Source organism: Alligator mississippiensis, chromosome 8 (assembly GCF_030867095.1).
Source record: "Alligator mississippiensis isolate rAllMis1 chromosome 8, rAllMis1, whole genome shotgun sequence".
In the NCBI taxonomy this organism is placed as follows: Eukaryota; Metazoa; Chordata; order Crocodylia; family Alligatoridae; genus Alligator; species Alligator mississippiensis.
In genome coordinates this window covers 45,144,126-45,158,870 of record NC_081831.1, presented here as the reverse complement: position 1 = coordinate 45,158,870, position 14,745 = coordinate 45,144,126, and the positions used below count along the sequence as shown (strand labels likewise).

Below are 14,745 nucleotides of genomic sequence, written 5' to 3'. Positions count from 1 at the left end.
AGAGAAAGCACAGAGTCACTACCTGGAAGGAAGGATAAGAAGCAAGTGGAATATAGAAAAGTGATTTAATCCTAGTACTTCAGTTCTGTAAAATATAATTTTTTTTCTCCTAACACAGCAGTTTCATGCTGATAACAAGCTATTAATAAACTGTTGGCAACTATTGAGTTTTTTCTTTTAATAATACAACTAATGCATTAAGAAAAAGAAAGGATAGAAAACCTTTCATAAATCCCTCCCCTTCCTTCCCCCCCAGCAGATCTGTAATCCCTCGTACATAAAACATTTGGAGAGAAATTATATATTAAAATTTCAGTGTGAAATCAAAGGATGTTGAACAATTAAAATATTATGCCTATAATTTAGCACAGAGTTGGGCAATTATTTCAGGCAGAGGGCCGCTTACTGAGTTTTGTCAAGCCATCGAGGGCCACATGCCAGGGGCAGATAAATATTAATTTTTTAAATTTTTCGGCGCCCCACAGGCCTGGCAGGCCGCAACCAGCCTGTGGGCCACATTTTGCCCACCCCTGATTTAGCATTTACTGAGAATTATTTTACTTATTTTCTTGACAGGAAATTAACAGATAGTCGAATATCCCCTGCCTTCATGTTACACTTAAAGAGAATTTAAACTAGAATTCATACAGCATAATTGAGTCCTATTTTCATTGCAATATTAAACTGAAGCAAAAATAAAGCAGACTGAGACTAAAGATAAATGTTGCTATAAGTAAGTCCATAAATATATATATATACATACACACACACACTGTCTGCAATGTATTTTTAAGTGTGGAAGTTGCACAATAAGGATTACATTTTGATTTCATGTGGTAGGCATAAGAATATATTTGATATTTGTTTTAAACCCTAAACCTAATTGTACATTTACTACTTTGGATGAAATGATCCTGTCAGCTGATATGAATGTAATAGTTGATTACATAATGTAGTACTGGGGGGGGGAGTTAAGCCTTGTGTTGCCTTGCTATATTAGCTAATATGAAATGCCATACATTTCATTTACCTATAGTGCACTTCCATAAATACACACACACATATTGTTTTTCCTTTTGTTTAGTATGGCTACCTATAAAGCAAGAGGAAATATATGATTGTCATAGCGGCTACCATGGACATTTCTGTAAAGTTATGACATTTGGGTAATTATTTTATTTAAAGTTTTAGAACTACTAAATCTTGACTTAATCCATTCAGTCTACATTGCAGCCTCAGTTGTGAAAGATCCTGCTTTAGTTTTCTGTCAATCACTGTCAGATGAACTCTAAAACCTCATGCTTATGCTGCACTGAATCGGCTTTCACATTTTCGTCAGTCAATTGGCTTTATGCAGTAAATAATTTTGTTTAGGGTTTATTATTTTAGTAAGTGCTTACTCCTACCTGCATCACTAGACATTTTATAAACGTCTTTTAAGTTGAATATTCAGACTGAATTCTGGTTCTTTTTATGTTTGATTGCTATAGAAGATTTTCACAGGATTTACAACCCAGACACCTTGTAGAGGACCATATGTAATTTGTTTTTGTGACTTTAAAAGTTTTCTTGTTCAAAGATCTTTGCATTGATATTGTCCTTATCATGCCTATGTACAGAAAAGCAAAATTATTCCTTTCTCCTGCTTACTATTTTTGTCTAAACATAAATTACTAAAACAGATTGCTAAGCTTTTTTGTGATATATTTTATTGAACCAACTGTATAGTTAGGTTAGCTGCTTAACAAGCTTTTGGGCATCGGGAACGCCTTCCTTCAGTCACCTGATTCCCAAAAGCTTGTCCAGTAGCTCTCTCTCAATTATACAGTTTGTCCAATGAAAAAATATCACAAAAAGCCTTGCCTCTGGGATGTTTTTTGGACTATCACTGCTAAAACAAAACTGCAACACTACTAAAACAAATTAAAATGTTTCTAGATAGGTCTGTTTTCAGAATTACATTATATTTGTTTTCTGACAGTGAATGTTATATATTGTTCCCATTGTATCTTGATCTAAGGACAATACAAATCAGTCATCAAGGGAGTGTCAGTGCCCTGATGTGTTGCATTTCTAATCTATTGGTGTCATTGTGGAAGTAAAATGGCTTGCATTTTCAGTCACTTCTCCATTTTTCCCCTCCACGTTCCACTGTCATTCATCTTTCATCCTAAAATTTTCTTGGTATAGTTTGTCTACCTTTTTTTTATTATATTAAAATGTTTAAAATATTGGATAGTACTAGAATGGGAGAATAGGTATGATTTGACTGAGATGTGGCCATTCAAAAATTGCATGCTGTTAAAGTACGCCACATTTTATTGCTTATTTCAATGATTCTCAATCAGGGTGCCATGTCATCCTTTTAGGGGTGTCACACAATAATAGCACTGTTAGGTGTACAGACACCTACACATGATTCATATGTTAACACAGAGATTACAAATTGAAATCCATAGTGTCAAAAACATTCTGATCTGTTATAGTGTTTCTGAGTTCTTCACAATTGCTCTACTATTTATCTGTAGTCAAAACACGAGTGAAATCTAAAAACTGGTATTTTCTGAAAGATGCTTTGAGTCTAAAAAAGTTGAGATCTACTGATCTATTCTTACTAAAATGTTTCTTTTTAACATCAAAGGAAATATTGTACATACATACTGAATGATTGGTTAGTGTTTTGTTTTGTAAAGAAAAACAATTAACCCATGCATATTCTAGCAATATGAAAGTGTTAACTTATTTTAAATAACAGATAAATTGTCTCCTCCATCCCTATTTTTACTGTGGCATGATGATTTTATCAAAGTGCAATTGACTTCCTGTTCCCTGTGGTCTTGCTAAGAGACACTAGAAAGCTCTCTGAGCTTTGCAGAAAAATCTCTTGCAAATGCTGATGATATATCCCAGTGTTGATAACTAAAACATTGTTCCCTGTCTTTTCTCATTGTCCAGAATGTCAGTCCACTCCCCAATGTCAGTATTGAATTTATGTTCTCATGTTTTCTTTTCCCTATCCCTAGAAAACATAAGCCTTTTTTCTAACAAATTGCAAATAATTTACTAAGCCAATTCAAGACGCCGTTAATAATGAGAAATTAAATTAAATTCAGATTGTCTTCAATTTAGGAAGGAAATTCTACTATTCCCAACTTTTGCAATTTTAGTGTGGCTCGGGCTTATGGAGATGCATAATTATAATAAAAGTGGCACTTGCTATGGTTTTAAATCTCATGATTTTTTTTGGAGCATGTTGAATTAGTAATACTAAAAATATATTAGATAAATAGTGCTACTGGTGATTTTCCATTGATATGTTCAACTGCTAGATGCTTTTTGCTCACTCTTGTAGCAAACCCACAACACATTTGGGCGGCAGTACTCCCCTTGCTGTATTGCAAATACAAATATACTTTGAATTTTAATTTCTAATACCTACTGACCCTGTAATTGTTGTTGAGGTTAATGATCCTTTCTTGAGAGATTCAGTCAGTAAGGAGTAACTTAAATCGGTAACCCTAACCATGGATTCATCGAGATTAGGCGGCACCTTGGGGCAAGACTACAAAAGCACCAACAAATACCATGGAAATAGCACCCCACAGAGTACTTATGGGAGAATTTTTTTCTTTGGATTTCGGAAAGGAAGATTTGATTGAAAGATTGGTTTTGTGGCAAAACTAGTTCACACCCAGACAGGCCTTAGCTGTCTTTGCTTTATCAGTAGAAGTATACAGAATGATTAGCTAAACATTATATTTTTTCTGTCTCTACAACACCCTTTCTATATGCAGTCAGCTTATTCCTTAGTCTTAGGACAGTGGTGTCTAACTCATTCAGCCCTGCAAACTGGATGAGTGCATTGAGTCCAATTCATGGACTGATTCCAGAATATTCAGCTGCGTCATCTGGTGCACAAGGTTGGAAATTGGTGACAGCAAAATTAATTGTGGTTCCTGTGATTCCTGGAGCTGTGGTAGCCACCACTTCCCCTGCTACCAAATTCCCAGCCCTGTGCTGTTGTTCTGTTCTCCAGAACTGGCCTTCAGAAATCCCCACATGTCCAAAATTTGGCAGCAGGATGAGTGGGAGCAACATGATTTGCCATGGCTCCAAGAGCCATGTTATTTAATGCTGACACCACCTATCACCAAATTTCTGGACCCACTGGCCAAATGACATAGTCCAGAGAGAGTGTAAGGGAGAAGTGAGACAGTAGTGGTCTTAAGGACCACCGGAACAAATCTATTTCTGTTTTTTAAATACTTTTTTTCCTGTAACATTCCTTGCTTTTTAAAACTTTACTTTGAAATTATTTGGCTTTAGTGCATGATTGTTTCTTCCTGTGATGGGAAGATATTCATTATTCATTGCAGTAATTACTGTGTAATATTTCATACTGAAAGTTGTTAACATCATCCAATCAGGAATTGCTTAGGAAGTGGCTGATTTTACTCTTCTATTTATATAACGATGAGTACACATTTTTAGCGAGCAGACTTACAACTCTTAGACTTTTAGTATGTCATGTTTAGGAGGTGCATTTTCACATTCGTATTGAACACTCAGAGGAAATTGGAAGTGCCTTCCTTCAAAACTACAGTATGTAGAAACTTTATAGAACAACATTTTTACCTAACATTTTAGTTGTCATCTGGTATTTCCAAGGGGACTGTGCTTCAGAATTCTTCCGATGCTTTTATCACCCCTGCTTTTCTGATCAAGAAAGTAATTTATTGCTGATTGCAGAACTCTTGAACTCAGCCTGGCAGCTGCAGTGTGAAACGTCTCTGATCCAGTATCCTAGTTACTTATTTACATATTCATTTGAAGTGATTTTTAGGACTATTTCAAAACCTCTTGACATTGCAGTATCCATGTTTCAAATCAGATGATGTTTTATTTTTTCTCTCTTTGTATTCCAGATAACAGACGAGTAACTTTGGAACGGTCACGTTCTCGCCACAATGGAACCATCACAGCTGTGTGATTCCTCTGATGCCAAAGAAATGGAGAAATGTTTTATTTACATTAAAATACAGACATTTTCAAAAGAGTTAACATGAAAAACATCAATGATCAGAAATGAAATTTAAATGAAGTCCAATGGAGGATAAACTAGGAAATGAATAAATATGCATTTTCAAAACTATTGTAAAAAATCGACCTACTGCATTTAAGTACCACAATAATCAAGATTTGTAAGCAACGTTAAACCATAGGTTCTATATTATATTATCTGATGTTACTTGTTATGCTTGCAACTCTTTGAAGGGAACTGGGACTTCTAGGAAATGTTCTATATAGAGTTAGATGAGAACATATAAACTTGCTGAAAAAATATAGCAGTGAACAAGATCAGGTCATGGAAGGGAGGTATGATTCCATTTGCAGTTCTGATTTGGACATGAAAGGAAAAAAATGAACAAATTTGCATATTAATGAATTCAGATATGAGCTGATATTGCACACATCATAAAAGACCTTTTTTGTAAGAGTGTGAAAACACTGTATAGCCCCAATCAAGTTTCTTAGAATCTTATCTCAAGTTAAAGCCTGATGAATTCAGCTATTTTGGTTACAGCAGAACTTATCAAAAATCTACAGTTTCAGTGGTTTGATGAAATGTAGCTACTTATCACTGCTAAAATATAAAGCATAGGATTGTACCAAAGTTAAAGCATATCAATTGCAGAATATGTTTTTAAATATATTTAAAGAGGTATTTTCTAATTATGCACGTATATATACTTTATACAGGTATTTTTGAGGAAAAGACTTAATTATCCTATTTTAATTAATCTAAAAATGCCTGTGCTTTGGTTTAGCTTTTTAGAGACAAGCTACATTATGAAGTTCTTCTGAACTGCCTTTTTCTAAGTTTTTCCTCTGTTTCTCAGGTAAAACACAGTAGGATCTTTACCATTGTATCTTAGTGCTGGAGACCAAGCAGATAAAAATATTTTTCGCCCTTTGGCACTATGCAGCAGGGAACACAATGATTATAGACATCCTGAACTTCAAGAGACGCTCCTCTCATTCTTTTCTATATACAAGCCCTTGTACTGCATGACCAGAGTCGAGCAGTCAGCTTAACAGCTGACTCTGTTCTTCCAGTTAATGGGAAAATTTAAGACAATTCCCTCTCTCTTATCCTGAATCTGAATCTTTTTGGAGGTTCACTTCATAACCTTCAGCTGTATTTTGGATTCAAGGTGTATTGTTTATAGGATGGAGAGGCATGATCATAAGCAGGAGTCCCAGGCCAGGTACAGATATTACACATAAATTGGTCTAAGTTATCAGGAATCGATCTAAACCTGTTACCATAAAGAAGTTTGACATACAGAGACTGGTCTAAAAATGGTGAAACCCCATTTAAGATAGACCTGGTTACATGTGCACTCAAATCTAATTGATTTGGGTTAGACCACTGAATCAAACTTCTGTACCAGATCCCCAACTGATTTAAGTTAGATCGCTGCCCTCCAGCATCCCAGGCTCCATTGCAGCCCCCACACCCAGTCTCATAGGCAGGCATGCTAGCTTTCAGCCCATTCTTGGCTGAAGTGCCCAGCAGGCCCTGTCTCTAAGCTCTCTCACAGCCGAACCAGCACAGACCCTCCAGCCATCTGTCAACCACAGACAGGCAAGGTGGGGCAGGTAAGGGAGGCTTTGTGTCCCCTGATGAGCCCCAGGACCTGGGTAACTGTGTCCTTGGGCCATGGCCCTATCATGAAGCACCCCGTGATGTACATACAAACCTGACACTGAGCCTAGGAGAGTCCCTGCACTCAGGCACAGCCCCATGGAGCCTGACCCTGGCTGTACACCCAGCCAAGGAACCCCATGCCCCTGTGCTCAGGCACAGCCCCACAAAGCCCAAACCTGGCTCCTGCGCACCACATCTCAGTGGTCAGAGCCGGGCACCCTGCCATGGATCCCCAATTCATCAGGAGCCGGTGCGGGCAGATCACCTTTGTTGGGGTGGCAAGGGACAGAACATTGCCACTGCTTGCAGGTACCCAGGCTATGGGCACCTAAGGTGCAGTAAGGCTTTTTGGTCTACAGCTACAGGGCCCCAGAGTACTAGGGCAGTGGGGAGGTGGGATGGGGGTTGGGGGTTGTGTTCACCCTGGCAGTCAGTCAGGAGTGGCTTGGGCACTCAGCTGCCCTCAGCAGTCTCCAGCATCTTGGAGACCCCACGGGTGGTGTGCAGGAGTGCCCCCAACCTGCCAACCTCAGCCAATGCAGGTAGCCTGCATGCCCCCCCACCAAAGGGCAAGCATGTGTTCTGTTCACTGCCAATCTAACCTAAGCCACTTAGAGAAACCCATGTGGGTTAGATCGATTCCTCCTCAGGCATTTTGAATGTCTGTTCCTGGCCCCAGTAAACTACCCATTCATTGCTCAGCTACATTTTTAGAAACCTGGTAATGATATAAGAAAGTAGAAGCTCACTCTAAAAATTATATATTTTGCCACAGATTGCATTGTATTACTTGGAAATAATTGTTTTTGGAGAATACTGGCCAGATATTTATCTACTCTCAGCAGTATATGGAAAGCTGGATGACATTCTATTTTCCGTTTGTCAGCTCTTGGGTCACAAAGAAGATCAGTCTTACTTGGAGGCAGTATAACTTTGCACTACTGCTTTGGCCAAAACTCTTTGTACAGTAATCCTTCTCTTCTCTTCTCTTCTCTTCTCTTCTCTTATTTGCTAGGTAAGAGCCTTCAGAGATTATCTGACTGATTTTGGCTAAATTCCTACAGTTTTGAATTCATTACAAGACAAGACACAGAGCATGTTCACTCTCTCAATCAGCAGTACTTTTGTCCATTATTACATTTCTTAATATAAGAATGTATCTCAAATTTAGAGAAATGTATGCTGTTAAGTAATACTACTGTATCTGCTTTTTTTCTAAAGGCACACTAAAGTATTGTGTGTACTTCAGAAAAAATATAAAACAGAATTATATTTCCCACTGTTTTATTTAGAGGCACCAAGGATTATATTCTTTTGTGTAAATTGATCATTGAATTTGTACTGAGAAGTCTAACTTTTTTAATTTGAAGTATGAAATTTACAGTTGTACAAATGTTACATGTATAAAACCCAAATGTAAAAAAAAAAAAAAAAAAGTGTATAATATCTGTATATTCTGATCTGTGAAACAATGTCTTGAAATTCAAATATAAGGTAAGTAATTTGCTAGTATTTAAAAAGCAAAAGACTTTCAAAGTACTCATTATAATACATGTCAATTGAATATAACAATCCACCATAGATCCTTTGTATGATAGCTCTTATTATTGCAACTACAGTGTTTTTCATTTCCTAGTATTGTATTTTTGAATGGCTCTGAAGTTGTTGGTTATAGTTTGTTAAACATCATATACTAGCAAAAAGTAAATCCAAAAGAGTAACATTTTCTGATATTTCCATTTTACTATGCAGTCCTTAATTCACATATGAAGCATTTATATAATTTATTGGTCATATCTGCTAGAAAGAAAAGCTCCTTTCAAATAAAAAATTAGTTTAGAATATAATTTATGTAAATACAAGGTGTTTGTATTTATGAAGTCTAAACATATTTAATGCTGGTAACTTTGTCTTTTGATACCTTTTCAGTCTATATGAAATTACAGATATTTTTAATGTTTTTATTATTGACATACTTTCCATAGTTGTCACACATTTATCTAGAAAGTGTGTGTACCCCAGAAGTGTAGAACCTTTTTCAGAAATGCACTTGCCTTATTTTCTAAAATATTAAAAAAACTTTAAAAATATTTCAGTTAAATTGTATTTGCGTTTAGAATAATCCCTGAAAGTAAATCACCAGAGGATCTTACATAAATTTATTGTTAAATATATTTCACTATATGTCTTTACAATATTACAATATATATTAAAATAGAAATATAAAGGTGCATCTATTTGCACTCTCATTCAATGTATTAAAACAGTACAGGAAAACAAAAGTTATGATGTGCACTGTTTACATTTCTTAAAAGATTTTTAAGGAAAATAATTTTTACTTTAAAACAAATAGAACTACATTTGTAACTGCTGATATGGAAATGTAATGTTAAATACACACACACACATATCTATGGCTTAAAACTACTGACAGTATGGGTCAGATTCATAAAAGTGCTAGAAATTATTTACTCGAGATATATTCTGTTTACCCAAAAAAAAGTGCAACACATTTATGTAACATATGCTAGATTGTGGTTGTGCAAAATTTGTATCCCCTACACCTAACATTTGTTATAAATGTTAACCACTTTTTTGACAGGTGCTCAAGCCAAAATAAGATTAGTGGCTCTAAGTGAATAAAACGCTGTGAGAAGGATTCTCAAGAATACTATTGCATAAGCATGATCTGGTTTTAAGCAATCGTGGTCCTTTGGCAACAAACTAAATGCATTCATATGGTCTTATTTACTGACTTTGGTTAAAAATGCATACTTTGCCAAATTTTTATTTTTGTGATACTTGCACACAGATATGTGTCTCTGTGTATATTGTATAGTTTTATATGTGGTATATGTACTACCTCAAGAGTTAAACACCACTGAAGCCACTGAGGTTTTTCATGGTTTCCACCCAAACCACCGTTCATTAGAGGCCTAAACTAAACTTATTCAGTGGTTGACAGAAGATTTGCAAAACTTTCAGAGAATCTGGTGGAGTTTCATGTTTATTTCGAAAGTTTTGAGTGACTAAGTTTCATAAAGAAAGCTTTGCAGAGTTTAATTCTTGCACCCTCAGCCACAGAGGACCCTGCTTTTACTGTGTATATTTAACACTTTCCCCATAGAATGTTATACCACTAGCAAATATTTTAAATCTATAATAATTGCAGTGAATCAAAAGCTGGTCTTATACATAAATTGTATCTTCCACTTGAAACATAGACAAGTTTGAGCTGTGCTTAGATTTTTGCCTCTTGAAATCACTGGAAGATCTGACTGAGAACTGTCAAACAATGAAATCTTAAATATAAAAGAAAGGAAGCAACAATCTTTATATAGCTGCACTCCCAGTGTGGCATAACAAAATGTCCATTTAACATACTATAATTAGTACTGCAGAAGGAAACAGCCAGGTCTTGTACTACATTTTGCCCCTACTGTCAAGTGTAAAAAAAAATAAAATAAAGTTGCAAACCACACACCCCAAATGTTTTTAGTGTCTGTACTTCACAACATACTTTGTTTCTGCACATAAAAAGGTGAGCATTTTGCATAATTGATGTTGAATTCTACAAGGAGAACTAGTCTTTCAGGTTGATGTTCAGCTGCCGTTGAAGTCGTTGAAAGACTGGTCCTCAATATACATTAACATCCTTCAAGATTATACATATGCCACAGAATGTGAACATATTAAGTTACAATTTACCTTAATTCCATACTCAGTTAACATGTGCAACCCAGTGCAATTTCTCTTTTGGAGTCAAATATTTAGAGTAATATGGTTCCAGAGGCTAATAAAATACAGTTTACATAATCCATGCACTTACGTTTTTTAAACAGCATTTTGTTTGTATATTATCTTAAAATATTTTTGGTGAAATCAGAACCTAGTTTTCATATGTGAATATCCAAACACTGTAACAAATTTATACATTGAAGGTGGTTTTGTTAAGTTCTCTAGTGTGTACCTGTTTGTGTTTGCTATTACTACCATAAAGTATATTTGTATTACATAACAGGGTTTGAAAGTTATACTCAATTAATCTTCAAAGTTTTTTTTTTTTTACTCTGTGTCAAATCTGGTTGTTTTGAATTAGTGGGAAAAACCTTCTCTAATCGATGGCTTTTAAAAAGAATACAATTTTTTTCAGTTATTGTATTTTTTATCTATACTCAGACACAATGATACCATTTTACTTAACAGGTAACAATAAAATGCAATCATTAAGTATATCATAATGAGTCCATCTTTATATTTTAAATATCTTGAGTTAAATGGAGGCGTTTCAGGATATAGACATAATAAATCATCTAGACAGTCATTGTTAGTATTTTCCAAATCATTTACTTCACTCTGTCACAAAATGGCCTTATTGGAAACAAATCTTGACAGGACTTTTAGCTTAAAAACAGTCTAGTACACGTGCAACTTAGTGATACCACCATGCTGACATGACATGACAGAGACAGAAGTTGTCATGAGGTACTTTGGAAATTCAATGTTAAGTGTGTAGGAATGAGTAGGATCAACCTCACGTGTATTAGGGAAAAATACACCAGGAGATAGTTAAAGCCACTGGCTTAATGGATGCAACAAAGAGCAGGGACTTATTTTATTTATCATGCAGTTATAATTATTTGAGAGAGGGAAAGGAAAACTATACAGATTTACTCAGAGTAATAACACATTAAAATAAATGAAAACATCTTAATGCCTGCCTTAAATTCTATGGTTGCCTTTGTTAAAGAAGGCTGAATCAATTTATTTAAAGATAGCTTGTTCTTGGCCTGAGGTTTGAGTTTGAGCTTCTTTACAGAAGATAGAGCAGAACTCCCATCATCTTCATTTATAGCTTCCCCTTCAACACACAGGCAAACAGAATCTCATTTTGAGACAAACTGCCTGCAATTCCCTCAAGTGTTCCATTTCAGTTACTTTTTTAACAGCATTAAATTAAGGAACTCACTGTAAGAACTGCAGCATCCCAGCAAGTTCTAGTACTCTTCTACCTATAATATAGCCTTTCTGGAACTTTTGCTTGTCTCTCAGTTGCTGCACTAAGTCAGCTTCTTGTAATACTGTTTTCATAATCCAAGAGAGAAGTCACTCTTATGATTCTGTGGTTCTATAGACTAGTTGAAAATGTGTTCATTTGTTTAGCCATGTGAGTACTTAATAGCTTTAATTAATCCCTTTTTACAAATGAGGAAACTGAGGTTAAGAAGTGTAAGTCAGAGAAGAGTCTAGACAGATTATTTGAAGTTTTTATGTGCCTTAAATATGCAATAGAAGTCAAGTAACAAACTTAACTGATTACTATTGAAATAATCGAATTCTGTGTCTAAGGGGAAAACATGGAGTACAGATAGGTAGGTAAGGGCTTTTGAAATTCTTGGGCATATATCACTAGTTGTGCATCTCAAGGTACCGAAACACTTTAAAAAAATCTAGCACTTATAGTCCAGTAGCCACATCCTCAGCTAGTAAAGACTGTCACAGTTACATTGGTATCTATGAAACCATGACAGTTTATGGCACCAGAAGCTACATGCCAGCCATTCCATGGTCTCTGCTCCGAATTCTAAGTTGCTCTAAAGATAATGGTGTCCATATATTATATACCCATTTAAAATAACCTTTGAGATTCAGAGAATAGGAACATGTCGCATTTGTCCCTGGATAAGTTGGACCTGTATTTGTCCCAGAAAAAAATATCCTAGTATTGGCTAGTATACACATCACCCTTCTAATCAGAGTTTAGTGAATGATTTGAAATGCCACTTTTCTGCCATTGATTCAATGATGCAATCCCAGGATAACTGTACAGACGTACTTTACAATATCCCAGGATAAGCTTTTTCTACTTGTTATCCAAGGAAAATTTTAGAATTCATTTTGAAACAATGGACATGGGCATTTATACCATTGCACTTTGGTCCAGGATAAATATGATGCCTATTTGCAGCTATTTGCATATTTTGTTGGTAATGACAATGAAGCCAGTGGAACTGTATATGCTCATTTGGTTATTATACCCTCTTAACTTTGAAACTGAACATATTTTATGGAGGGTCAGAAAATGAGCTTGCTTATCTGGATGAGAATATTAATATTAGTGGACAGAACATTTTTCAGAATTTTAAAATTGTTGGAACATTAAAGTAAAAAGGAAATTATTACTTTAAACAGTTAAAATTAAGATACTCTGAAGTAATTCTTAATATATCCTAAACAATTAGCTGATATAGCCAACCAATTGACTGGATCTTGCTATGAATAAATAAATTGTCCGGATAAAAGAAATAAAAAGAGTTTGATATATAACATATAGTTTCTGCATCAAATGATATGCCATGTAATATCCCCATAATCAATTATGGATAGAAATAATTTCTGTGCATATGGACCAAAATTTTAGATCAATATGTAGCATTAAGCCAATGTCTGTAACTTGACCACAATTTATACAAGTACTTTATATTAGTATGGAATTTGGCTGTTTGCCTCAATATTTAAAGAACTAGAACTGCATTATTGTTCATATCATCTGATGTAGTTTCTAAGAAACTGGAATGCTTTCATTTCACCTGCAGAAAGACCTAAAATGTGAATTTTTTTCAGTACAGCTATGTTTAAGAACCCTTGGACAAACTTAGTCCTGCTAAAACTTGTTTCACTTTAAAACAGTTACAGCAGGTATGGACTTGATTAGGGTGTTAAAAGGAATTCAGGAAGATAATTCTATTACAAATTCAACTGGCTACACAGGGCTAGTTGAATAATTGAAAAGGCAATATGATCTCTATTTCTAAGTGATTCAGTGAGCTTTAAATGAAGGTACAGCCCACCAACTGCATTCATATGATGAGATTGAAGACTGTGGACAGAATAAGGAAGCTATTAATACAACTATACTGTATAAGAGATTAATCCTGCACATAACTAGTTGATAGCAGACTTAAATGGTGCAGGCTTAATTCCCTAGGAAAGAGTAGCACTTTCAGTAAAAAAAAACAAAAAACCCAACAAAAGTTAATCCAGATCCCTTGAAAGTCCATGATAATTTAGCCAGTAACTTCAGTGGGAGAAACATGCTTATCACAAACAAAATTAATGAATTTCTAAGGGGATTCATGCTATATGTAAGGAAATATTCCTAAAACCTACACAGACAAGTCTACATTGAATATAATGACCATATACGTAATAGCTTTGGAAACTGAGCAATTTTGCTTAAATGGGTCCATGTACCTGTGAGGATTATACCTGTGATTTTTAAAACCCAAATGAGATGGAATGGCTGGGCCAAAATTCTGGTTGCAACAATGCTTCAAAATTGTTAAGCCCAAGAAAATGAGATTTAGCTATAGGCAAATATCTGTGGTGTTTGTATAAGTGATGTGATACTGAAATCAATCTCTGCAGATGTAGGAGGGATGTCCCCTGACATCCCAGCACAGCCCTGCCCCCATGCAAAAAATTAATCCTGGAGGGAACACAAGTTCCCCAATGCACTCTGCTTTTGAGTGCCTTAATGTACTACCTGATAGCCTCAGAGCTGTGGGGGCTGGAAGGACTGTGAAGAGGGATAGTTTCCATTCCTCCTGGGAGGCTGCTGGAGCAACCCTGCCTGCTGGCCTGGGTCGATGCCAGGTGACTCCAATGTCTTCCCACCCACCCCACCCGACCCAACAGGTGAACATGTGTTGGGTCAGGGGAGGTGCGCTGATTCATGGCACTTTATGTTAAGTGCCATGAGTTAACATGTGGCCCTAACATGTCTGTGCCCAAAAGTTAACAGTATACTGGCTGCATTACTAGGAGTGTTGCCAGCAGACCAATGGGAGTGATTATTCCCCACTATTCAGCACTGGTGAGGCCACATCTGGAGTAATGTGTCCAGTTTTGGGCCCCCTCACTACAGAAAGGATGTGGACAAATTGGAGAGAGAGTCTAATGAAGGGCCACAAAAGTGTTTAGAGGACTGGGGCACATGGCTTCTGAGGAGAGATTGAGGGAACTGGGCTTAT

General features: G+C 35.9%; 1 protein-coding gene across 1 annotated transcript in view; it reads left to right on the top strand.

Moving 5' to 3' along the window:
- The window catches only part of DIAPH2 (diaphanous related formin 2), an 840,428-nt gene extending 829,481 nt beyond the window's left edge, over positions 1–10,947 (top strand). The window contains exon 29 of the mRNA XM_059732728.1: positions 4,926–10,947. Coding sequence (XP_059588711.1) covers positions 4,926–4,990 — 65 coding nt within the window. The 3' untranslated portion in view covers positions 4,991–10,947. The remainder of the gene's footprint in view (positions 1–4,925) is intronic.
- The last annotated feature ends 3,798 nt before the right edge of the window (positions 10,948–14,745 follow it).